At 40.0% G+C, this 27,243-nt stretch overlaps 2 protein-coding genes across 2 annotated transcripts in view; one reads left to right on the top strand and one right to left on the bottom strand.

Moving 5' to 3' along the window:
* Positions 1 to 27,243, bottom strand: part of SHC4 (SHC adaptor protein 4) — a 132,931-nt gene that overhangs the window by 28,630 nt on the left and 77,058 nt on the right. The window contains exons 5-9 of the mRNA XM_061180330.1: positions 20,005 to 20,058; positions 16,461 to 16,512; positions 6,261 to 6,384; positions 4,626 to 4,797; positions 2,482 to 2,542 (exon numbers count right to left, since the gene is read on the bottom strand). Of these exons, the coding sequence (XP_061036313.1) occupies positions 2,482 to 2,542; positions 4,626 to 4,797; positions 6,261 to 6,384; positions 16,461 to 16,512; positions 20,005 to 20,058 (463 nt within the window). The remainder of the gene's footprint in view (positions 1 to 2,481; positions 2,543 to 4,625; positions 4,798 to 6,260; positions 6,385 to 16,460; positions 16,513 to 20,004; positions 20,059 to 27,243) is intronic.
* Positions 23,471 to 24,295, top strand: EID1 (EP300 interacting inhibitor of differentiation 1). The gene has a single exon (XM_061180329.1). It carries the CDS (start codon positions 23,555 to 23,557, stop codon positions 24,128 to 24,130), a length of 576 nt encoding a protein of 191 aa, XP_061036312.1. The 5' UTR covers positions 23,471 to 23,554; the 3' UTR covers positions 24,131 to 24,295.

Below are 27,243 nucleotides of genomic sequence, written 5' to 3'. Positions count from 1 at the left end.
CATGAATTGTTACCTTATTGGCACCAAAAAGGAAGACAGTGTGCTGAAGCTCAGTATTGGTCCCAGACTCTTCCACAATTAGAGTATAACTAAAGAACAGATGCTTACAACAGAATATCCTATTGTTGTTTTTGTCATTACAAAATATACACTTAAGCTCCAGTACAGGAAACCAAAATAGTAGAATATGGTCACTTGTCTAGGAGATAGCCAACATGGCTAAAATTAATTCTACGGAAAAATAGATTCCAGACTCCAAATAAGTGTTTATTACAAAAGTCTGTTCTTGAGTTTGGATCTGATAGTGGCTTAGGGCATGCGTAAAGCATGAAAGAATAAGGGGTTACATTGTTTGTTGGTTTAAAGGAGAAATAAAACCAAGATAAACAGAAAGAACAAATTGGATTCTATGACAAGGTTATACTTACAAAAAGAAAAATCTTGAATAAAGTTGAAATAGTGTTGCTTTGGGGGGAAGGATACTTTAAAAATGTAAAATAAAAATCAAGGTGAAAGCTTCTGAGGAAAAAAAAAGAAAGGAAACCTTGCCCCTTTTCTCTGATGGTAGTGTCGCAATTTCGAACATTCAACATCATTCTAGAAATGTTGAGGATTCTTGTTCAGTGAGTTCCCTTCAGAAGCTATGTGGCTGAGGCCAGGAGGGCGTGCCATGACGACTGCTTAATGGGGAGGAGGGATGAGCTGGGAAAAGAGATATTGGGGCAGGGCAAAACATTTTGGAGTTCCACAGGACTCTCTCCTAGATCCAAAACTCCTCTCTCTCCCCGCCATGTACTCTCTCCCCGCCATGTACCCTCTCCATGCAGTGATCTGGGAACTGGTCCTGGCACACTTAAGAATACCAGTACTCATTTATACTCTCCTTTCTCTCCCTTCCCCTCCCACTTCCCTCTCTGTGCCTGGATAATTCCCACTCATCCCTCAGGTCTTAGTTTGGTTGTTACTTCCTTCGGGAGACCCTCTCTAGCCTCCCAGATTAAGTTAGGTTTCCCTGTTATTTGTTCCCGTAACATCCTGGGCTTTGAAACGCTCATCACATTTGTAAGCACTGGTTTAAGGTATGCCCTCTGGCTAAACTGCAAAATACATGAATGCCAATTGTGTCTCCATCCCTAGCACCCAGCTCAGGGCCTGACCCACAGGACATCCTGATGATCACTGAGTGCATTGTTAGATAAATGAGGAACATAGAATGAGAAAAAACAGGATGTGGAGACAGCTCAAAGTGAGCTTCAGCACAGGCAGAAAATGGATACAAGACTACAAAGCACATGTGGTATGTTCCTGACTATTAAATCCTAGGTTAGGAATTTCCAGGGTAAAGGAAAAGAGGAATGAAGGAAGGAACTGCAGCTCCTAGAGGACACAGTTTTAAAAAGACATTTACACTTGACACTAATTTGTTTTAGCCATATTATTAAGAATTCATCTGGAATTTTAAATACCTTTAAAGAGTGGCATCAAATTTTAATTTCCTTCAAAAAGAACCATGTTTTTAAAGAATTTAAAATACTGCCTCCGCTCACTACTCTGATTATTTTTGCAGGGTGGAGGAAAGTGGTAATCACCGCTGTACCAAGACCCTCATGTACCCCCACTGTATAAGAAATAATAAAATTCATGGATTACACTGGCAAAATTCCATAAGAAATATGAAGATATCCTTGGAAGTGAGAAACTACCTTCTAGTTGGCAAGTTGCTGCTAATTTAATTTGAGTTCCTAAGTGTGGTTATCCAACTCTATCCTCCACTGCATTATTTACAATGTCCAGTTATCTCTCCCTCTAAAGCTGCAAAACTGTCCTTCCCAAAGAAATAAATACTTTCAACAATTTATAAGAATAAAATGACTAACTAGCAGTAGAATGTTTTTATGAAAATATATTTCCAACCTGATAGTCTATGCCCTACATTTGTGTTGTGGAAAAGTTGTGCCTGATGTCAATTACCACATGCAGTAGTAAGACATTTAATGCCCTGGCAAGTATGGGGTGTATGAACCTCTAATTGGGACTCTCACATTTTAGATTTCTTTTTGTTCCCTTTGCCAAGCAGAAATAAAGGTTTTCTCTTAATCCTAATGGATTTGACAAGCATCAATTTTCATATTAGCTTATTGTCTGATATTCTTTGAAATGGAACTGCCTTGAGTTTTGAGTAGAGAAATCACCTTTCCAGCAAGAGAGCTTTCATGATATCAAAGCAGTGAAAGATTCCATAAAGCAGAATTGTAGTGTGGAAGAGTACACAGGAGCAGGGGAGAACCATAGCTTTTCAACTGACACACGTGTGGCATTCTGCGCTTCTCAGAATGTGGAAAGCCTGCAACTGAAGCATTACACGTTTGGTTATATACACCTGACTTTCCCATGAACTATTTAAGAGCAAGGGCCACACACGACCATATAACGTAGAAGGAATAAGGAGAGTGGCAGATGGGGAAGGGCAATTGTACCTACCTATTGCCCTGCTTTGTTCTAGACAGTTCTCATACACACTGCTGCACTTGGAGTTTCCCGGCTGTATGAACAACAAATTGTGAAACATTTACAAACATAGTAAACGTTCATAAACTTTCAAAAAACAGACAAAACACTAATAATGCTCCCAGCAGAATTTAGCAGACAACTCCATTTTCTGACACAGGAAGTGTCTGACAGGTGAGAACAAGAAACTGAGATTCTGGACGGGGAGTATAGCCTCCTTTCCCAGTGCACTGTTTTGGAACTGCAGAGGTGGGTCTGATTAGGGTGGGGGAGGTCATAAATGTAAGGTCTATATCCTGAGGGTTATAGACCTCTGCTTGGGAGGTCACATTCCAGGATTCAATCCAAGCTCAGCCAGAAAGTGTGATTTCCAGGACACTTGTATAAACACTGGTCATTTAGCAAACCACTATCTAACCGTGAACTGGCAGATTGGAGCCCCACTCTACTAAGGTTTGTGCCAGACCCACTTTTCATCCTTGAAAAATCTCATGCTATCAAAGGCTTCAATTATCCCATATACACACAGCTCTCTTCAGTAAGGGTATGGGATCCACTGATGCCTTTGAGAAGGGCAATGTCTTTGCTTTAGAAAGATTAATCCAGCAGTACCATGCAAGAGGGTTTAAAGGAATGAAACTGGAGACAAGGAAGGGGCTTTCAGAATCGTCTGGGCAAGTGAGGACCAGAACTTAGAAAGATGCAACAGGAATGATAAAGGTTGGGTAGATTTAAGATACTTTCATGGTAGGATCCTAAGGCTTGAAGACTGAGTTGATAAGTGTGAGAAAACAAAAGACTGTAGATCAGTGAGAGAATAGGAGTGCCATTAATAAACACGGGTACGTCAGGAGAGGAATGTAGCTTGGAGTCCAGGTAAAATGCTGAGTCTAATCCTGGTATAAACAAGCAATGAAATGCTTGTGGCATCACAGCTGGAGAGGTAGGTAATGGCTGAAGACAGAGAAGCTGGTGGGGTGTGTGCACAGGTGGCATGTCAGAGGAGAAACCAGGGCCAAGGGCAGAGCACTGGAAAGGGATTCCATGGTGGTAAGGCTTGGGTTTGCAGGGGAGGGCATGCAAGAGAACAAGATATAAAAAGGAAAGATGCAACTTACTTTGAAACGCATCAGAAATCAGATGGATTGATGGGTGACAGCTAGCAACATAGGAAGACAGGGCAAATAGAGGAGAATTATAATTGTAGAACCTAGGTGGTGAGTATACGAGTGTTCATGTGTAATTCTTTCAACTTTTTTGTAAGCTTAAATGTACTCAATAAAATGTTAGAAAACATGAAAAAAGAAAGAAAAGCAGCAACTAGAGATGCAGAATGGGAATGACATGATGAAAGTGTTTAGAAGCTAACAGAAGAGGTCTAAAAAAAAAAGAAGAGGCAGCCAACAGATATCACAGGCTATAGACAGATTCAGAATACTGAAGAAGGAAATAGATTTAACAATTAAACCATTGGTGACCAAAAAAAAAAAAAAATCGGGGACCACTGTAAAAGAAATGTCTATCAAGTTGTCAAGCAGAGTTCAGATTTTGGAAGTGTAGTGTGGATGTGAATGCAGAAATACAGACAGTGTTTTCTAGAAGTTTGTGGGTGAAAGGAAGGTGAGAGAGAGGTAGGACATGATTAGATGAGTTGGAGGAGTCCAAGTTTATTTGCAGACAGAAGCGAAAGAACCAGTAGACAGAGAATAAAGACTGAGACAGAGGTTGATGGACAGAACAAGGGCACAAAGTTGGTAGGAGGGGATGGGATCAGGAGCTCAGGGGAAAGATTAGCCATGGAGACAGTAGCTAAGGAAGAGAACCAAGGAGAACATAGGAAGACTTGGAGATGCGGAAGGGTGAAGTTGAGGATAACATGTTGGACCGTCCTTGTCTTCCCAATGAAGTAAGATGTGAGGTCACTTGCTGAGGATGAGGTTGGGGGATTGGGAGTAAAAATTATTGAGTACAGGTTCTGACAATGATTCACTCTCTGGCTCTGTACCGAGGAAGATGATACCTTCTCTAAACTAGCATTTGGTAATCCTCAAATTAAGCTCTCAGTGGTAAGGACAGAACTGCGTTGTTAGTTCTAATAGCAATAAAACATCACTTACCAAATAGCACAACTTTTCACACCGTATGGGGCAGTAAGCCATTTGTTCTGTGGCTTGAACTTTGATCCGTACATCTGAAACACCACCTGCAGGCGGCTGCTTGCCCGGGATTTCATTGTAATACTCATGATCTTCTCTCTCCTCAGCATGGTCATCAACGTGCACTTCCTCACTGTAAGGGAAAATAAAATCCCCAAGAGGCTGGGTGGGAATTCAAATGCTGTAGGGGATGTAGAGTGATCAGAACCATGCAAATCGTCCTGAAAACATCTGGATGGAAGCAACCAGATGGCTGAACTGTTAGGTTTCTGTAGACAATTAAAGTGGGGTAAGCCAACAAAAAGCGCCAAGGGTGACGCTTTTGTGTCTCCTCTCAGTGATAAAATATATACATACACATATATATATGAACTCCCTGAATGTTAGTTGTTTTTGTCAATCGGATAAAAACACAAAGTTTTCCTGGATTTCTCCAGCACTCTTGCATTGTACCATTTCGGAAATGTTTTGCTCAAAGAAAATTTAAATATTGGGCAGAGGGTCTGGCCCAGTTTACTAAACCAAGATGAAAAAGAGACAAGGCCATGGCCAGCTATCTTGTCTGCACAAATCTGGAGTATATGAGATTCATAAAGAAATATTAGAACCATATGTGGCAAGTGGGGAGATCTGTGTAAACATGCATTGTTTTTAAAATTGAAACAGGGCAAAAAAAAAACAAACATATTTTTCTTCCAAATTGGAATTAGTAAAAGTTTCTTATGAGAAAGAATAAATCAAGTCCCTTTGAATTGAGCTGATTCCACTGACAACCCACACAGTTTTGTTGGGTTCATTACATGTCAACAAAACAACAGCACTAAGAGGTAAGTGCTACCCTAGGAAAAATTCAACAACAAGGCCTGCTGGTAGCCCCTCTCCTTTGCTACCCTAGACCACCTCATAGAGGGAGATCTCCAAACCCGGTGTCTGTTGATACACAAAATGACAAATTAGGGGGGTTCCAGAAATGCATCTAAAAGTGTCCAAATATTTTATTTCTTGGGCGTGAATTCTGCAAGTCAGGGGCCTCACTGCATTCCACACATGGTGGATTCTGACAGGCCTGAAAGGGGTTCAGCTTTCATTGGGGACTAGACAGAAAAACCAGATCCCTGGGTCACGTCATGTTCTACCCCTGCCACAGCCTGGCTGGAGCTGATCTATTTGCACTGCAAATGAACAAACTAATGGGAATTCCTGCCACAGACATTTGATTCTTATTATTTTGCTCTTCTTTCTTAATTTTTTTAACTGATCTGCAAGGGATCTGGGGTTGAAACAAACCTAAGAAATTTGTTCAGGCTCATTTTATGACATTAGCTAATTAATTCATAGCTCTGTATACCATCAGAGAAACAGGGTCGACCCCTTCTCACTTTTAGTGTTTCCTCTAATTCTATTACAAAGCAAGAGGAAATACCTGAACAAATATGAATGGAAGAAAAATAGAAATGTCACTATTAGTTTGTACTGAAACTGTACCTATTTGTAAAAAAAAAATTACTAAGTACATTAGTCAATCTAAAATGTCATATTAATTTAAAAACGAAACAAAATATGCTAAGTCAAATAATTATAGAACTCCTGGCTGACCTTTCAGAAGAAGTATTCAAAGAAGGATTTTTCAAATACTGTTTAAACCGGAGTTCAAAAGCCTGCCCTATGGTACTTATGACGTCTTGGGCCATTCCATTGCTGCATTCCAATATGTGGCAGGCTGCAAGAGGACATACAAAAAAATTACAATAAATTTCCACAAAAAAATTACAATAAATTTCCAGTAAGAGAAGATTAGATAAATTCAAAATACTTCCAGAACATGAACTGGTAATTGAGTAAAAGTAGGTTTACAAGCTCTCTTCAGCTCTGAAATGGCATACTTCATATTTCATATGCATCAAAGAGAAGAAACATTCATATCTGACAACTAAGTATCTCAAAACACTTATAAATTTTGGCCTGGAGGCAGGTCTTTGAGGCCCACATTTTAATAAAGGCAGACTGATCCTGACTAATAATGTGACCCATGTTCAGTGTTAGCTCTAGAATTCAATACAGAAGATGCTTAGGGCAGCAACCTGACGGGAAGATGAGGTTACAGCCTTGTCTTTGCACGGTACACTACAGATGACTGAGAAAGGGGAACTTTCTAAACCTCCCCCCACAAAATGAGGGATGAGCTACTGGTGAAGAGAGGGGCTTTAGAATACCCCATCCTCTAGCCATCCCTTTTCCCTGTCATTGCTACTAGAAAGCGGTGATGGCATGGGAATCCCTGTCTTTGAAATCCTATTAAAGAACTATCTCCAATAGGCATCCAAACCAAGATTTCATGAAGCTGACATTACTAGAAGATATTAAAAATTTTATTAGACACTTTTTTTGAAAAACAGTTACTGGAAAGGGCTAGTTATCACTAGCAAATTAAAGAAATAAATTGTGGAGGGGGCAGCTGACGGAACATCACAAACGAATTGGCAAATCTGCTGCTGCTGCTTCTATGTAAAAACCAGAGCTTGTGTTTAGGGACTATAAATTAATCTCCCCATCATATTGTAAGGGTCTTACAATACAAAAACTGAATTGAATTTGAAGTTTCCTCAGGATGGCTTAGAAAGAGTCATAAGGATGACTTAAAGATATAGGCAATAAAGTCTCATGAGAAATTTTTAAAACGTATATTGGTTTGTATAGCCTGAAGAATTGAGGGATGAGGAAAAGCTTGATAATGGTTCAGTATATACAAGAATGTTGTAAAAACTGTCAGCTATTCTCTGAGAATAGGAAAGGCTTAAGTGAGTACATAGCAAAATAGCTTAGATAGCAGGGAAGCTGTGAAACGGTGGAACTGTGGAACCAACCCTGGAACATTTTACTAAAAGGGATACCTGAGGAGAGGAGGATACCTGTCGTGATGGAATGATTTAACTGTGTTGACTCGGAAGCGTGATTTTAGGCTTTGCATCGTCTTGAAAAGGATTTTGCATTTATTTAAAGTAAAAGAAAATTCATTCACATCTAACTGAATTTGCAGAGCCTATAACAGTAGGTTAAGGTAGAACTTACAATGGTGTTTCCTAGCTTTATGCTGATAATCATCTCAAGGAATCTCAGATAATTCTCATTTCAGAATTAGCTGAACATTTACTTAAAGAATTGATGTCTCTGAACTTTGGGAAGGGATGTTTGTGTGTGTGTGTGTGTGTGTGCGCGTGTGCAGGGGGTGGCATCAGTAAATCAAACCATGCTAAGGTGTCAAATCTCCATAAGGGTTAATTATCATTTCTTATAAGGCTGTCCCTTTAAAGAAGCAATTTGGATCTTGAAATAGACTTAGGAGCCAATTACAGTTTTGAAAACCCAATTAAGAATATCTATAAGTTAATATCCTTTTTACCAAATGAAAATGTTTGGTCTGTCTTTAGAATGCCATTGTATATTGCCCCTTCTTTTTCTCTACACTAGCTTCATACAGTGACTAACACATAGAATGTGTTCTAAAAATATGTGATGAATGAATAAATTCTGATTTCTCTAATCACACCCATAATTCTACTGTGAGAAATTGTCTTCAATTTTACCATCGTGGGGCAGCATCTCACAACCACTGAGTGGTACAAATGATTGCTTGGGACATTTGTGAAAATGGTCTCCTCTTTCCTGGTCAGGCCTCATATCCTTAAACCTACAAAGCGCCCTTGGAGATGTGTCCTCTGGTGGAGCCAAAAAAGTTGTGTTACGTTCTGAGAAGAAAAGGTAATTCACTTGAATTCTTTTCTTTTCATCTCATAAATTCCTGGTCCAATTAAAAATGAAGTCAAGACCAGGAATCATATCAAAATGGAAACAATTTTTGTAATTTTATTTTCTCTTAGGATCAAGGAGATGTCTTTTTTTTTTTAACATCTTTATTGGAGTATAATTGCTTTACAATGGTGTGTTAGTTTCTGCTTTATAACAAAGTGAATCAGTTATACATATACATATGTTCCCATATCTCTTCCCTCTTGCATCTCCCTCCCTCCCACCCTCCCTATCCCACCTCTCTAGGTGGTCACAAAGCACCGAGCTGATCTCCCTGTGCTATGCGGCTGCTTCCCACTAGCTATCTATTTTACGTTTGGTAGTGTATATATGTCCATGCCACTCTCTCACTTTGTCACAGCTTACCCATCCCCCTCCCCATATCCTCAAGTCCATTCTCTAGTAGGTCTGTGTCTTTATTCCCATCTTGCCCCTAGGTTCTTCATGACCATTATTTGTAGATTCCATATATATGTGTTAGCATATGGTATTTGTTTTTCTCCACCTGACTTACTTCACTCTGTAGGACAGACTCTAGGTCCATCCACCTCACTACAAATAACTCGATTTCGTTTCTTTTTATGGCTGAGTAATATTCCATTGTATATATGTGCCACATCTTCTTTATCCATTCATCTGTTGATGGACACTTAGGTTGCTTCCATGTCCTGGCTAGGGTGTGGAGAAAAGGGAACCCTCTTGCAAGGAGATGTCTTGAGATAAAGATGGAAAAGATAACGAGAGAGGCAGGAAAAGGAAAGAAGGGAGGGAGGGAGGAAGGAAGGGAGGAAGGGAGGGAGGGAGGAAGACCAAAGTGTACCTCCCACGAGAGGGATGTGAGAACAAAGATGGCTGAAAAAACTCTGCGAAAAGATTCAGATCCCAGTTCAAGTTCTAATTATGTCACAATCTGTGTGAATAAGGTACTCTATAGCAAGGTCCTCACCTGCCAAGACAGGGCCCTGCATGATCTCTGAATCCCTTCTTGCTTTATAGAAATCCTATCCTCCCTCAGTCGCAGTAGCTTAAACCCTCTGAGGAACAGGGCAAGGCACATGGGCACAGGAATGAATGAATCAACCAACCCACTAACTGTCCTCTACCACTTCTCACGTACTTCTAAAATGTTTTATTTCTCTCAACTTTTCTGATTCTGATACTTGAGGTTTTTGTCCTGTTCCTGGGCTGATGCTACCAACACACTTTCTGCTTTGCTCTGGATAACCTTATTACTGTCATATTACTTTTTTTGGATTAAACAGAAAGAAAAAGAAAACACAGTGGTGCCTATCTCCATGAAAGAAACAACTGGACAAAAAGTCTGACCCTGTGCAGGTGTCCTGTGCAGCCGCACCAACTTCAGGGAACACACACATTTTGACAGCACTCTCGTTGCCCCTCACATGCTGCTCTGTGAAAGTGCTTTTTGTTCTTTTCTAGGTTGGTCATGAGCCAGAATAGGAACGGGTTTGAATCACATAAAAATATGCCCCTTTCCCAGTGCTAGACCCATCTCCAAAAATTCAGATAAGCACCGGCTTAGCCAGGAATTTCCCAATCTTTAGCTAATGGGAAGGAAGAAAGACAAGCATATCAAAAGTCCAAATTCCCCAAAAAAGGATTTGACTTTCCAGTGATGTGATAATTTTGCATGGAAGCCTGAGCCTTGATCTCCATGTCTGGAATCAGAAACACACCTGGGTTCTTTTCATCCCGCCTGGTAGCCAGATAGACCTAGAATTCTATTCTTGAGTATCAGGTACTGTACTATATTAAGTAAGACTTAAAAGAATCTTGGATTCTTATTCTTCTGTCGTTTTCATTTGGTTTCCTAATTGGATAGTCATGGACAAGACGCTGAGAACAATTCTTCGAGAATAACAGGCCCTTCTTTATTGTTTTATATTTAAATGGACCAGTTTTATTGTTTTTGTTGTTCGTTTGCTTGTTTCTGCTTTTGGTTTTTATTAGAAAACTAGAAATTCAAGAGTGCAGCTTCTCAGATCAACCACCAGATGGTGCTGTGGGACTGAAGCACGGAGCCTACCACCCCTTAGGAAGAAACCAGCCTGAAGAAGCTAGCCTGCAGTCCAGTCCATAGTTTCGGAATGTCACCAGGACGATAACGCATGTGTTCTATAACCATAAACATAAATATACATAATTGGGTTAATTTAAATTGGTTTTACAGTGTTCTTTTGTTTTGTTTTGGTTTGGTTTTTTTTTTTCTTTCTTTTGGTTTTGGTTTTTTTTTGTTTTCTTCAGAGACTCAGGACCATGGCCTTCCTATATCCAGGTAGTTCAGGTAAACTGGGACCTCTTCACAGACTAGATTCAGAGAAAATATTTAAGCCTTTCTGGACTGCACACATTTGGAGTAAGAAGTGAAGAGATTTCCTCATTTACAGCAATTACAGGGGCAGGCTGTAGTAGTCACTAGGTAAACTCAAAACACTCTTACTGGAACTTACCTTTTCTACAGAAAAGGCCTTTTATAGAATAAGGAGTTCACTAAAGAGTCCTAGCCAAGATGGAAAAAGTGGCAGCTTCCCTGACTTGAATGCACTAATGTTAAAAGTGAATCAAGCAGATGGGAGACAGTGGGAGCATTCAGGATTATTAGCATGAAGCCTGGCTCCCCTGCCTGTCAGCCAGGCTCTCCTCATCCCTGAGGTCTGGCTCCTGCCTTGACCCATGCACTGACACTGTGCTTCCCATGGTGACCAGTGGCCTGTCAACTGCTGGACTGAAGGGCATTTTCTACCTCCATTGCCCTTAACTCTTCTTTAGTCTGAGACATTCCCAGGTTCTTCTCCCAGAGAAGCTGCTCTTCCTCTATCTTAGCGGATACTCATCTCTTGGTCTTCTCCCACTCCCTGAGACCCTCAGCCTTCTTCTTTCTGGGTTCTTCCTTCAGCGATCTAGCTCACCCTTAGGGCTAAGAAGCTGCAGCTTTTCCAAACCTGCACCTGAAGGCCTGTCTCTCCTCAGGCCCCACAAACCTCTGGGTTTCTCCTTTCTACTGAACATTTTCCCCTGGATGAACCAAACTCACCGGGTAAGTTTATAACATTGTCTTTCTGATTTCACTGTTTTTTGTATTTATTCAAGGATTTAGAACATTCTTTTCTTTTTATAAATGTAATAAATATTCATTATAGGAGTTTTAGAAAACAGAAAGACTCTAAGAAATAAAAATTACATAAGTCTCACTATCCAGGAATAACTACATACTGTTAACATTTTGGCATGTGTCTTTCCAATCTTTTTTTTTTTTTTACATCTTTATTGGAGTATAATAAAGTGAATCAGCTATATATATACACATATCCCCATATCTCCTCCCTCTTGAGCCTCCCTCCCACCCTCCCTATCCCACCCCTCTAGGTGGTCACAAAGCACCGAGCTGATCCCCCTGTGCTATGCAGTTGCTTCCCACTAGCTATCTATGTTACATTTGGTAGTGTATGTATGTCCATGCCACTCTCTCACTTCATCCTAGCTTCCCCTTCCCCTTCCCCCACCTCTGTCCTCAAGTCTGTTTCTCTATGTCTGTGTCTTTATTCCTGTCTTGCCCCTAGGTTCATCAGAACCATTTTTTTTTAGATTCCATACATATGTATTAGCATATGGTATTTGTTTTTCTCTCTCTGACTTACTTCACTCTGTATGACAGACTCTAGGTCCGTCCACCTCACTACAAATAACTCAATTTCGTTTCTTTTTATGGCTGAGTAATATTCCATTGTATATATGTGCCATATCTTGTCTTTTCTATCTTTTTTCCAAAAAATTACCTGGAATCATACCATACACATTGTTTCATAATCTGCTTTTTGTACTCAATATCATTAATTGCTGCATGGTAGTACAGTCTATGGATTCATTTAAATAATTTGCTATTTATGAATACTAAATTTTCTTTTTCCTATTATATCAATAACATATGACAGTGATCTTTATTGCTTAATCTTTGTGCATGGCTTATTTCCTTAGAAGTGAAGTTGCTGGTTCAAAAGTGTTTACACTTTTTAAAGTTTGATGCAAATTGTCAGTTTGCTCTCTGAAACATTTGGATCTGCAGTGTTCAAGAGTTACTACTACTCTAAATCACATTTTAGCTTTTATCAAAGACAAAATATGATATCTAATTATAATCTGTGTTCCTTTGATTACTAGTAAGGTTAAAGTTGTTTCTTTTTTTTTAATGTTTCTTGGTGCCTTGTAATCTTCTTTTGTAAATGTGTGCTCCAGACCTGGAGTCGGTCCAGGTACTTACTGGCTGGGTGAGCTTAGTAAAACCATCTTTTCTCAATTCCAGAGTTTGCTTCTACAAAAAACGAGTAACATTAATACCTACCTCATAAGATTGTTGTGAGGTTGAAATGAGACCATGCAGACTAAATACTCTTGATAATGCCTGGCATGTGGTGAGCACACAGTAAATAACTTTTTTGTTCTTACTTCTCTATTGGATTGCTTTTCCTATTTGTAAAAATCCCTGTTTCTTTAGTGCACACCACTTCAAATCGCTCAGGACAATAATAATAATGGCTATCATTTATTGCATACTTATAATGAGCCAGGCATTGAGATATTTGCATTGCATACAATATCTCATTAAATCCTCAGGATCATCTGATTTCTATTTCTTTATCAATGCTCGTATCTAAATAGCTCCCAAGTACTATTAGTTCACGATTTTGTCCAGACTGTCCCTTCTTCCCCCAGTGCAGTTTAAAGCATCACCACCCCTGCCCAGGACCAACGAGATGTCCTCCAAATTGGACTCTATGATTCCAGACTGCTTTCCTGCCCTCCAATATCACCTTTACAGATACAAAGCCCAGAAAAATTATCATTTTATAATTTCAGTAGAATGGCAGAAGCCAGAATAATTTTTTATAAAGCTCAAAATCTTCAACAGCTCCCAGTGACCTCTTGGCTGGCATTCAAAGCCTCCACAATCTCCCTACCTTTTCAGCTGTGGCTCCCCTACTTCTACTCTTTGCTTTCTCTGCAATCCCACCTTTACCCACCATCCAAACCCACAGCCCCAAGCTCTCACTGCACAGCTCTTCCACCTGCGCCTTTACTCACTTATTGCACAAAGCCTACCTGGGCACCTGCCAGGCTCCAGGCACTATTCCCTATGCTCCCCTCCTTCTCCTGCACACCCTACAGGTTCTGTTTCTCTCCCCCGTGATGATGAGCCCATGGTGGCCAGGAATTATTTTTCTTCCACAACAATTACCTCAGCCCGTTGTATATTCGTATGTAATTAATAATTATTTGTGGACTCAAGAGCTGTGTTGGTACCTTTGTACAGAAATTAAAGTCCAGAGGCTCAGGTGAGGGGAAAGGATTTAACACTAGAGGGATGTGCAAGCAGTGGGTATGTTGTGAACAGAGTGGCTTCTCGCAGAGGGCTTCCCAACCAAGATAAACAAGAGAAGGGGTGAGGGGACAGGAAAAGGAGCAGTAAGTGATGAGGAGATACTAACTTTTTTGCCCAAGAAAATCACCGTATATTTCTAAGTCATCTAGCTACTTAACAGACCTGTTTCCTTAAAGAAGAAAGATGAGAAGAGACTGTAAAGGAAATGATGCTTTCCCTGTATTACCTCAGTTACTCCTCCCAATAACACCAGCAAGTAGATGTTATTTCTCCCACTTAAAGAAACTGAGGTTCAGGATGTGAAACAGCTTGGCTGAGGCCTATGGTGAGATGGGGGAAGAATTATGATTCCCACCCAGACCGTTTAACTCCAGCACCTTTCTTACTTCCTATACACGGGGCTGGGGACTAAAGAAAGAAAACACTGAAACCTCTATGTGAACCATTTCTGAATCTATTCTCAACTCTCAAATCCCATCCATGAGCTCAGTTAAGAGTTCTCATAAATGCCTTTGCAGAATCCCCAGGCTGGGATCCCCGTGGATCCCCTTCTAGCAACTCAGCTCTGATGAACTACTCGGACACCAGAACAGGAGATTTCAAAGTGAACGAGTTGCATCGTATTTCCTCTGCCTCTCTTATTTCACTTAAGCAAGCAGGGAGATTTGCCAGCATGTGGATCCTGCTCACCATTAGCCTCAGCAACGAGCATGATCTTTGAACGCCTCCTGCTGTTTACTGAAGGGCAATGACATGCCTGAGATATTCAGTGACTGATGGAAAAGTTACTAAACATCTGGATTTCCTGATCTATTTGTTCTTCCTTTCACCCTGCCCTTTTCAGGTTGAGAGAAAGGGCTTTGTTGTTCAGAGACCTTCCCAAAAATAGCATACTTTTATTCTTTAGGGAAGCTCAGGCTTGATTAAAAGCGGTTGCTCTTCTGGTATCCTTTGTTGTGTTCTGTTCCCACTCCCCCGTTTCCCCTTCACTAGTTCCTGTCTCTCCTATCTACTCGTTGAGCAATATCCATTCTTTATTATGTAGTTTAGAGTCTATTTTAATGGAGTATTGCACAGTATTTGTCACCTGTTCCTTCTTTCCATCTCATCGAGCCATGTTCTCTTGGCCTGCATTTATTGAGCATCTACTCTGTGCCAGGTCCTGTGCCAGCAGCTGGTCCTCATAATTTCATTTCTGACAATCACGATAGCTTCCAAATGGACCTCTCTCCCTCCCTGAATCCATCTACTGCAACCTGCTGCCAAATCAACCTTCCTAAATCTCTGTTTTATAAACAGCTTTCTCCACCCTTTTGCCCATAGGAATAAGTTCCTACTTATTAGCTCTCTGCTATCTGCCCTCTAGATGCCCTTTTGACTTTTTTCTCCTCCAAACACAATCTGCATTCTGTGCTTTATTCATCTGTCCCCAGTATGCCATGCACATTTCTGCCTCTGTGTCTTTATAGCTCTTTGAATTTCTAAATTCCACTCCATGTGTACTTAATAAATGTTTGGGGGCAAACTCTACCCCTGGGGTGACAGGGGATGCTGCTCAATTCATAGGCTCTAATTAAGGAGGAGAAGCAACCTAACACTCATCCCTAAGAGGAGTCAGAATGTCACAGAGTTAGGAATGAGAAGCAACACTCAGCATGTCTGTCTATAGAGGCTCAAACGCCTAACTTCAGGCCCCTGATCCAAAGTGTGGCTGGAAGGTGAGTTTCTTAGGTAACCTTGCTAAATCCTGGGATAAGACAACTAATCGACTCACTCTTCCAGTCACTCAGTCATTCAACAAAAATAGTTATGGAACATCACCTATGTGCAAGGCATTGTGATGAGTGCTTGGGAAACAACGGTGAATAAGATAAACAGGTTCCTGCCCTTCAGGAGCTTTCAGTAGAAAGGAAAGACACTAAACACATAAACAAGTGAGTAAATAAAATAACAAAAATGTGGGATAACTGTCAACAGAAGAGAAATAAAGTATTATGACACAGCAGGGTGGCATATTATACTGGAGATGGTAGTATATCAGTCAAAGAAGGTCTCTCTGAAGAAGAGACATTTAAACTGAGATCCAAAAGATGAGAAAAAGCCAGACAGAGTGACATGCCAGGCTCCTGAACAGCAAGTGCACAGGCTCAATGCATATAAACACACACACACACACACACACACACACTTACACACTTACACACTTGCCAAGGCCACTGCAGGCCAATGACGTCACTGGTTTCGGTCTTAAGGGTAACTCATTTGTCCACTGGGGATGTGGCAGCCAGCCCCGTCTACCATAACCAAAACAGCTTCTCTTTCGCTTATACAAATAGATGATAAGCCTTTTGGTTTATGGGATGTAAATGACTCAAATGACTCATGGGATTTAAATCCCACCTATATATTTTTTCTACTTTGCTCTGCTAGCAGGGCTATTTATTTCAAACTCAGAGTTACTTAATATTTCTAGACCCCAGTATAGCATTCTAGTGATTCTCATCACTTTGCATATTGAAAATAATTGCTTGTTACTTTTTAAAGTTGGTATATACCAGCTCTTAAGAAAATCTAGAAGTTGTTTTCCATACCTCGTTGATTAACTGGATCTTTAGCTACGTAGGCAACATAGTCTGTAGTATCCTATAAAAAAGGGAAAATGATTGCATTTAAAATGAATGGATTGTCACTGTTGAAAGATAAGAGTACATTTAGGATATGATACTCAGGCAAGGACCGATACTAGGGTTTCTGTTTAAAGAGCAAAGGAAAGCCATCCTAGGAGGGAACATAAACAAATATACACTATATATTTAGCAATTGTGGAGTCCACATTCTCTGCCCCTTGGGGAGAGAATTTGAAGATTAAAAATTTAGAGGCAGACCATGTCACTAAGAACAAAAGAGAATGCGGGTAGGGAATATGTTAGGACAAGCATTCATAAAAAATGGTTAGGGACCGCAACTCTCCTGTGTTGAAAGCTGAAACACCAGGGGTTACACAGTCACAAAGGTGTCACAGACTAGGATGTGGCACCATGATTTCCCTGTTGTCCAAACAGATACCACATACATCAGAAAATAAGTTGATTAAAGAGACATGGGTTTTATGGTTGTTAGCTTGCTTGTGTGCAGTGCAACTTACGGAATAAGAGAGCAAAAATACAAGGCACTTATTTGATCAATATATAGAAAGGAGAGATCATTTTTGAAAAAGAGAACCCATGAAAAACCTAAGGAGTTCAAAAAGAGATGTGTTGCAAACTAGTGGTTACCAGTGGAGGGGGGGCAGGTGGGCAATACAGGGGTCGGGGAGTGGGAGGTACAAACTACTGGGTAGGCTCAAGGATGTATGGTAAAACATGGGGAATAGAGCCAATATTTTGTAGTAACTGTAAATGGACTTTACCTTTAAAAATTGTATAAAAATAAAAAACTTTAAAAGAAAGATATAATAACACTATTTAAACTTACGTTTAAAAAAAAGAGATACGTTGCTGGCTTTGGAAAAACAAATAAACAAAAAGCTACTTGGTAATTCTGACTTTCATTGAAAACAGTATGCTGATGAATGATAAGATTTTAATAATTAAAGATGCTTTTTGTTATCTCAGTTCTCAGGAAAAAAAATACACACAATGCCATTTGCAGATTAGAAGTATGACTCTCTAGAGGAAAGATGCAGTCAACTGGCAGGAAATAAAAGCCCATGTTTGTAATACCCTCAAGGACAATCACTTAATAACCCACAATGAATCATACAGGAAACGGATCTCAGGGCCAGCATAACTTGTCTTCAGTTATTTTAAAAAATAACACACACCTAAGTAAATCTCTCTTATGCAAAAAGACAAAAGATTTGAAATAACTTATAAATAAATAAGGTCATATCTATGAGCTTTACATTATATAATTTAGAAGCAAAGCCACAATTGCCAGGGGTCTGGCTGCTCATTTTAAAGTTGAAGAGGTGGTATGATGCTAGCAATGTTGTCCGCTATATTAGTTGATGGGAAAGAGGTTGTGGGCCCTCTCCAGACCTCAGTTTCCTCATCTTCAAAAGAGTCTCCAACGTTCTCACAGTCCTAAAATTCTATAACTGTAAATATCTGGGAGAATTTAAAGGATGTTAAAAGTAAAGCACAAATAGTGGGGGGAAATATAAGAAATATATTTAATTTTGACATACTCATAATGCATTCTTGAGAAGAAGAAAGCATATACAGACACAGAAGCATTACCAAGAACTGCCTTCAGGGCTGAAAGAAGGAAGACAAGTAAACTGTTTATGAGACGAGAGTAAGAGTGAGGGTGAGCAAGGTGGAGAGGTGAGAGGAACACCCAGTATTTTTGAAACTTTGGAGGGACAATGGTAGAAAGAATGGGTACTACATTGGACCATGGAGACTTCTGGTTGCCTACCCCTTGGACCGTTATCTGATGTGAAGCTGTAAATTATCTCAGTGAGTGTCCTAAGAAAATACAGACATGTGTTAGCAGCAGTGGTGACAGTTATCACCCTGTGCCAGGCACTGTGCTAGCAGTTTACATGCACCATTCCACTTAATTCTCACAGCACTTGAGGCAAGGGTGATCATTCCCCATTTTACAGATGAGGACCCTGAAGCTTAGAGTCTAAATAAGTCAAGTCTACTTGACTCCAGAGCCTGGCACTCCACCATTCTGCCTCCCTGACCTGAGGGTAGAACTTCACTCGGGGGACCTCTAATGCCAAGGCTTCTGGTTGCTCCAGTTTTCTATTTAAAACCAGCAGGCTTTCTCTCCAGCTGCAGAGAGCACAAGGGTGCCACTCAATTCAGTAGGTACAAATTTTCCCACAGTGGCTACAGTTCTTTACTGTTTGTCTTTGTAGGGGCAGTGCTTTGGTTGGTCGAAAGAAATAAAGGACTGAAGGCACATAAAGACAGTCTAAAAAGAATTAGGATTCTGGAGAACTATGGTAGACACCATGCAGGGCATACCTAGGGTAAAATAAAGATTTTCATACCAATTCTAAAATGACAGCAACCATTGAAACTTGAAAAGGAAAATTTAGGGCAAACAGCAACAATTATTTTTCACACTACTCTTATAGAACTCATTACTTTAAATTGCTTAAGGAAAGTATTCGAGTTCCTTCATGGATGGTTGAGTTATAATGGGTTAGGAAGAGAAGTAACAGACAATGTGGGCCTTTTCAGACTGGTAGTCGACCCTCTCTGCTACCAAACACATCCTTGGAGTCGCTGTTGAAGCCAGATTACAAGGCCGGATGGAGGGCGGATATAGAGGACCTGGGGATATGGAGGGCCCACAGTAAGTCATACGAAGATTTTTGACTCGGTGGAAGATTGGGGCCCCTAATCCCTGCATTGTTCAAGGGTCAACTCTATATTTCAAGGTACAAGAAAAATGTCACAGTGTCACAGAGGAGCAAAATCCTCCTCCTGCTCCCTCAGTTTAAACAGATTTGTTTCTTGGTCAGTCACAGGCTTCCTAGCTTCAGTGACCCTCTCCTTTTGCTCTGGTCCACAGCTGATGCAGCTGGAGGTCAGGGAATGACCCTCCACTCTGCAAAGAAGGCTTGGAGGGAGAGCACTGACTCAGACCCGCACAATTCATGGGAAATGAGCATCACGTGGCCTCTTGGTAGGGAGGAACTGCAAGTTTTCTCTCCCCAGCTCAGCGTTCCCTCCATGAGTTTCTGCAAACCTAGTTGCTCGTTTCGGATTAGATTTAGTTGCCTTGGTTGACGGCCAGAATGGCAAATAGGCTTCCCCTCGTACACCAAATCCAGTTGATTAGTGGGATCTGCCTGGAACTCTGCGTTGAAAAGAATTCTGAGGGAGGACTGGCAAAATACGTATGGCATGCTTGTTTTTTATGAACTGGATATTATCTACAAGAAGCTTCTCAGATAATAATACAATGGAGTATTATAAATTCATCTACTAATCCAAATACTTAAAATCAGTGACAGGAAATATTCTGTCAAAACCAAATTTTTGATTACCTGCTACATGTGGCCATTCACAAACTAATAAGATATTTGGAAATGACAGGTAGTGGCTAATATGCTTTACATGGAAGTTCTTTTAACTCTTATAAAAAGAACTTTTATGAATTCATACTTACCGGATCCCCTCCAGAAGCAAATGAAATAGACTGCATATGATGATTTGCAATAATCTGGAAAACATAAACAAATTAAACATGTATGATGCTATAAGCTAATTATACTTAATTACATACCATCTAACAGTAACGTACATACATTTGCTTGTTTTGGTTTTGCCTGCTCGGCATGCCTTGGGAAACCACTCCACCCACGTTCTATAATAATCCCACTTAGACCATGAGGTTCAGGTGGGTTTGATACGCCCATCTCACCACCCCTCTCCTTGCATCTGGATACATGATCCAGGCCTAGCCAATCAGAAAACACCATCCCGCTGGATACAGCAAAGTCAATCAACATCTTTGGGGAGGAACTGAGATGAATAATAGAATGCATCTTTCCCTGCCATTTAAGACCTTAGTATAAGCCCAAGGCTTCTAGGAGCCATCTTTTGCTGCCACGTGGGAAAAGCCTGCTGGAAAATGAAGCTTTCCCTCTGGAGAAAAGTCAGAGCTGAGAGTTAAAAACAGTAAAAAGTCAGGGGGTAATGTGTGTTTCATCAGTTCAACCAATACATTCCCCCCCCCTTTATGTTTTTATGTATTTTTTCTATTTTATTTATTTAATTTTATATAAGTTAGTTTGAATTGAGTTTCAGTCATCCGCCACCAAAAGTATTCTTACTAAGGCACTAACATTAAGACTTTCAATATGAAGTAAGACTATCCAAGCGAGCTGCGTTAATTAAGCCAAGAAGATTGTCTCTTTTACTTGAGATTCTAGGCTTGCTTATTTAGGAACCACAGTGTAATGACCAACTTGCAGAGATGTATTTGTCATACTGTTTCGAGGGTTCATTAAAACAACGATGCACCAACTGGCTAATCCTGTCTTCAGATTTGCTTAACAGAATCTACTGAAGCTGCTTATATAGGACGACCAAGAAATCCTACTCTTAGATGTATATCCAAAAGAATTGTGTAAATACGTACACCAAAAGATCTTCTCAATAAGGATAATCACTGCCCTGTTCACAATAGCCCCAAATTGGAAACAATCCCAATAATGATCATTGTGGTATTCAAACAAGGGGCTACTACATAGCAACAATATATTTCTCGGGCAAAAAGAAGCCTGTCACAAAGATTGTATACTGCACAGTTGAATTTATATCAAGTTCAAAAGCAGGCAAAATTATTTTATCTGTTTGCGGTCAGGATAGTGGTGACTTTTGGTGAAGTAAGAGAAAGCAAGTGGTTTTCTAGGATCTTGCAAATGGTGTTCCTTGATCTGGGTAGTGGTTATACAAACATGTTCATTTTGTGATAATCAAGCTATACACTTATGATTTGTGCACTACTCTATGTTTTCTATATTTATGTTTCAGTTTAAAATGATTACTAAAAACATAATCAATATATAGATTTCAACGTCATTCCCATGTAACAGCAATAGCCAATTTGACACTGTATGGGGGAGAGGGGGAAGGTATATTTTACAAGAGAACCTAAGTATGAAACTAATAAGAATCACATAAGACTTTTTGGAAAACTTCATTGAAGGGTACAAATAAGACCTGAACAAGTAGAAAGACATATATCACCCTTATGGATGAGAAGACAATACCGTAAAGCTGGCAATTCTCCCCCAAATTAATCTATAAATTCCATGCAATTCCAATAAAAATTCCACCAATGCCATTCAGGGAACTTTTCAAACTACTTCTAAAATTCACATTGGAAGAATAAACGTGCAAGAAGAGCTAAGGCAATTTTTTTAAAGAGACAAAACAAAGAGACAAGATTTTCCTTATTATTAAGACATATTATAAAACTATAGAAATTCATTAGACTACAAAGTCTAAAAACAGATTGACACTTTTGTGGTCTTTTAGTCTATGATAGGTGTGGCACCAAATAGCAGACAAAAGGACAAGTGATTAAATTAGCGGAGGTGCCTGAATTAGCTACATATATGAAAAAATATATAAATAAATCCTGTCCTCATGCTATTTATAAATAAATGTTTGATCCATAAAAGATCTATACAAACATTAGAAGACAGGTAAAAGATTATGCTTATCATCTCTGAGGTAGGTAAATCCATCTTAAAAGAAAGAAAAAGACAGGAAAGAAACCCTTAGATTTGATTGCATGAAAACCCATTTTTAAACTTTTGTATAAGACCCCCAAAACAAGAAACAACAGGGAGAATATATTTGTAACATGTGAAACAAAGTATTCATATACAGAGTTTATAAGAAATTCCTATATCAATAAGAAAAAGAAATAAACCCAAAATAAGACCATTTAATTTTCAGAGGTAATATTGATAGAAATGTTCGATAAACATAGTGAAAGATAATCTCCAATAAATTAAGGCTATAAAAAATAAAACAAGACGCCATTAAATTGATAAAATTGTTAAAGTTCAACAAAATCATGTCTGGTAACGGTGTGGATATTCTCAGACACCGCTGGCTAGAGCTTAAATTTGTACAGCAACTTTGAGAGCAATTTGACATTTATTAAAAACTAAAGTATGCATACCCCACAATTCCACCTTTGCACTTCTGGGTTTTTATTCTAGAGAAATATTGGCACATGTGGATGTTCAATTACCCATAGTTTATAATATCAAAAAATAGAAAGTTACTTGTGCATAGTTAGGTCAACTACAGTATAGCTATACAAATAGAATACTATGAAAAAATATATGTCTATGTATACTAACAGGTAAATCTTCAAGACATCGCTGAGGGGTTTTTTTTGTTTGTTTGCTTATTTTGTCAGTTGAAGACAATTATGTAAGACATGTAAAAAAAAATAAGATGTTTTTCCACGAGGACATAAAGATTCATGTAAACGCAAAGAAAAAGGGTTTAAAGAATACACACCAAACTGGTAACAGTGTAGATTTATCTCCTGCGAAATGCAATGGGACTATGTATTTCTTGTCTGTTTTTTTAAAGAACACCGATAATATGCTTATTTGTGAATTTAACTTTTTTTTAAATGAGAAAAATAGGAGAGATGAATGGATAAATTCTAAATATGCTGATCTGTGGTTGAGAACATCGTGTGGTTTGGAGGTGCGGATTTAGCGGTCATTAGCGCACAGATAAACAGTTAAAACTGTGGAACAGACGCGATTGCCTGGGGATGGGGGAAAGAGTAGGAGCCCAAAGAGGGATAGAAAGGAGGGGGGCGATGAGGGAGGAGGAGTAAGGGGTCTTACAGAAGCCATGTATTTTCAAGCTTATCGCATCATAAGCAGCAGAACGGTTAGGTAAGGCAGAGGCCAAGCAACGCTCTTGCACGTACAGCATCTAGGTCTGAAGTTCGAACGCACGAAGAGCCAACCAGCGGACCCCGGGAACATTCCCAGGGTGGAACTGCGAGCTGCCGGCCCCCAAACAGCGCTCCGAGGGGTAGGCGGTGTCTGGGGGGTCGCGCACACGCACAAGGTCACGCAAGCGCACGGTGCTTGCGCAAGCGCACAACCGCACGGCCGCGTAGCTCCGATCTTGCCGAAAACGCCTTGCGGGGAGGTTGAGCCGCTTGCACAATGTCTGAAATGAACGAGCTGTCCGAGCTCTATGAGGAAAGCAATGACCTGCAGATGGATGTGATGCCTGGCGAGAGTGACCTTCCGCAGATGGAGGTAGGCGGCGGGAGCCGGGAGCCATCCCTGAACCCCTCCCGCGCCGGGGCCCAGCCACAGCTGGAGGAGGAAGGCCCGATGGAGGAGGAGGCCGCCCAGCCAATGGCGGAGCCGCTGGGGCAGCGAGGCCTCGCTAGCCGGCCCGGCCCTGGGGAGCAGCCAGGCCAGATCGCGGGCCCTGATTTCGAGAGCGAGGACGAGGGCGAGGAATTCGATGACTGGGAGGACGACTACGACTATCCGGAAGAGGAGCAGCTGAGTGGTGCAGGCTACAGAGTATCAGCGGCCCTTGAAGAAGCCAACAAGATGTTTCTGAGAACCTCCAGAGCAAGAGAAGCAGCTCTGGATGGCGGGTTTCAGATGCATTACGAGAAGACCCCGTTTGATCAGTTGGCTTTTATCGAAGAGCTTTTTTCACTCATGGTTGTCAATCGTCTGACCGAAGAGCTCGGCTGTGATGAGATTATTGATAGAGAGTAGTTAAACGCTGGGAAGAGAGGAGGAAGCTACTTGAGGAGAGAACTGGCATTCCACTGTCTCTTGGGTTCATTCCAAATAGTTCCGTGCCAATGAAAAACTTGGTCTTCAAAAAAGAAAAATTTTTTTTTTTGTAGAATAAAGTAGTGACTGCACAGTTATGAAAAAGGAAGAAAATTGTTAAAGAAAAAGGATCTTAATCCTGTTGAAACCTGTTTTCAAGAATGTCCTGAAACATTTATGGCTTTGACTTTGTTATTGATCCAGATTAATTTCCTTGCATTGAGGAAAATATCTTTCATATGTTACTGTAAGGGATGGCTTTGCAAGAGTAAGTCATGACCAAGACAGACTGCCAGTACAAGAGCCCACTGATATTAATTATATGAGGAAAAGTAACTAATTTATCCAGCTTAGGACATGAGATGTTTTTGAGTTATTTGGACTGAAAGCATATTGAGAAAACTGTCAGGTTCCATTTTGTGATCTATCCAAGCCGTGGTTATCAAAAGCTAAATTTTTAGTGTAAAATAAATCGAGTATTCTTCAGTATCCCAAAAGGATAATCAAGCCCCAAAAGAAATATGTATCATGTGTGCTGTATCTTAAAATGTGTTTCCAAGAGCATCTGAGATTTTGTTTGTACATGTATCTTGATCATTTTTAAAGCTACTGTAATCTTTAATTCAAGAAAATTCATTGTCTTCAACATTTTTAAGAGTCAAAAATTAAGATGTCCTTAATAAGTTTCAAATTTAGACAGTAATGTGTATGTGAAAGTACAAAGAAAACAAACTATTTCTAACATCCGTATATACTAGAGAAATATTCTGTTTTACTTGCTCTCTGTTTTTCATTTTTTACAGGCAAAAGACTCTGGTTGAACTTCATAATGTAAGAACTGTTAAGTGAAAATTGTCCAGTAAAAGGAAAGCCCTACACCTAAAAAAAGACTTCATGAACAACCCTTAAAGGTTTTAAACCTGCCCAGAAATCCACCTTGGTATCTGAAGTTTCCCTCTGTCTCCTCCTCTAATTAAGCTTGTTATTGGTTATGCACCAGCATTGGGGATAATAAAAATTTCTTGTTCTGTGTATTTTGTTTGTTTGGCTAATGGTATTGCATACATACTTTCTCTAATACTACTTTTTATTGTGTTATACTGGTTTTACTGTATGATTGGAATCACCTTATGATTTAAACTTAATGACTATAAGGGAACGTGCTCCAGCTTCAAATACCGGATTACAAATTAATTGGTGGAAATTAAACTTAGTAAATTCCTATAAGAGAATTTGCCAACCTGGGAAAAACTGCCAAATCAATAAGGATGTTTCTGTGGTTATTAAGATGCTGATGTTCTGTGTGAATAATAATTAGAAGGCTGTGCCCAGTAAAACTGAATATACCAACAGGTCTTATCAGTAAAAAGGTACCAGCTGTTTTTGCTCCATTATGGCAGTAAAGGACACATCCAATACAACAGGACAACTTGGAGCCTTATTTATGTTACAGTCATCCTGTCTTTTAGGGAGGGGGGTTCTTTTCTGTAAAATATAGGACTGACAAGTAAGGATGATCATAATTCAGGCATGAGCTTGGCGGGGAGAGGAGTGATAGATGGGCGAAGACTAGATAGAAGGTTAAGTGTTGGCACTTAAAACATCTTAATCCTACTTCCTCTCCCACGGCTCACTTCTTTTATTGCATTTTCAAAGAGCTTGTAGATGCAGTTAGGAGTCTGGATACATAACTGCTTGTGTGATGTGAATTAACAGGACTCTGGACAAAGAATTAAAAGGGTGCCAGTACACATGAACTGACTAGTTGCATTTACCTCCAGATAAAGATGACAGGAAATAGGTTCAGAAAAGAACAGGTCTACAAACCTGGAAGCGTAATTCTCTTTCTCTTAGGGATCAAGTAGGGAGCAAGAGGAGGGGGAAAGAAAACCACTCCCTGTTGGGTTTGAAGGCTCATTTTGGGGAGAAAGACCTGGACTCCCTAACTCACTCCTCTGATGGTTGGTTTGTTGGTCTTAAAACTAGGCAGTAACCTGAGAGACCACTGAAATTAATACTTGTTAATATTTACTAAAGGTAGAAAATGGTAACATTTTTAAATGTTACAGTTAATCACAGACTGAAACCAGCCTACCTGATTCAAATCTGGGCTCCACTGCTTATAGCTCTGTAACTGAGTAGATTAATCTCTCTGCCTCAGGATCCTGAACTGAAAATAAGGATAATTGGATGAACCTTATAAATTGTGAGGATTAAATGAAGATATACACACATCTAAATAAACAGATAAACTAAAGAAAGGAGTTCTGGGGACGTTCTAATCCTGATTCTTTGATGGGGGGAGAGAGTGGGGATGTGGAATGAGGAGAGCGAACTTAAACTTATGAGTGTGTAGTGTGATTTGTGGAGAGCTTTCTAGGTCTATCCATAGTTAAATGTTTGCTTAGATCAGATGTCCCACATTGGCTCATCTCAAGAATGCATCTATTTTGTTTGGCTCATGCTTATAATTTTAATTTCTTAATTAAAGACCAACATCTCATAATCCAGAGAGAGCAGCAAAACTCCCAGATTTCCATCTTCTTTTTTTTTTTTCCCCAAAAGTGTAAGACCTGGCAGCCCTTGACCTGTAGTCCCATCAGAAGCATCTGATTGGCCTTTACACAGGGAAAGTATTCTGTTTGCTATGTTCCCCAGTGTTGTCTCCCCAACGTGGAGACCAAGTAGCACTCATCATTTATCACTGTGCTCGCACCATTGTGTGTTCATGAACCTGGACAGTTTGTATTACTTGCCTGGCCTCTGTAGGTGTTTGAATTGCCTCTCCTCTTGGAGACTAAAGGATGTCTCCATTTTCTGCCCGTTTTACCTTATCTCTTTATTACCCTTCTCAATTTCAGTAGCTGTTAGAGTCGATGATAGGAGTGTAGAAACGAGTAGAGAAATAGTGGGAGTAGGAGCTACTCAGACTGACATTTTTGCTTAATGCCTTATTAAAGTATGTCAAGGATCTGTTGCTTGAATTTTTAAAACAAGGACTATATAAAAACCCCTATAACTTGCTTTTGCAAAATATATTTTACCATCCCCAA

This window comes from Eubalaena glacialis, chromosome 2 (genome assembly GCF_028564815.1).
Source record: "Eubalaena glacialis isolate mEubGla1 chromosome 2, mEubGla1.1.hap2.+ XY, whole genome shotgun sequence".
In the NCBI taxonomy this organism is placed as follows: Eukaryota; Metazoa; Chordata; class Mammalia; order Artiodactyla; family Balaenidae; genus Eubalaena; species Eubalaena glacialis.
The sequence above is the reverse complement of the archived record's forward strand: the minus strand, read 5'-3'. Positions and strand labels throughout refer to the sequence as shown.

Coding starts and splice junctions, on each gene's coding strand:
- EID1 (XM_061180329.1), top strand. CDS start 23,555: ATGTCTGAAATGAACGAGCTGTCCGAGCTCTATGAGGAAAGCAATGAC.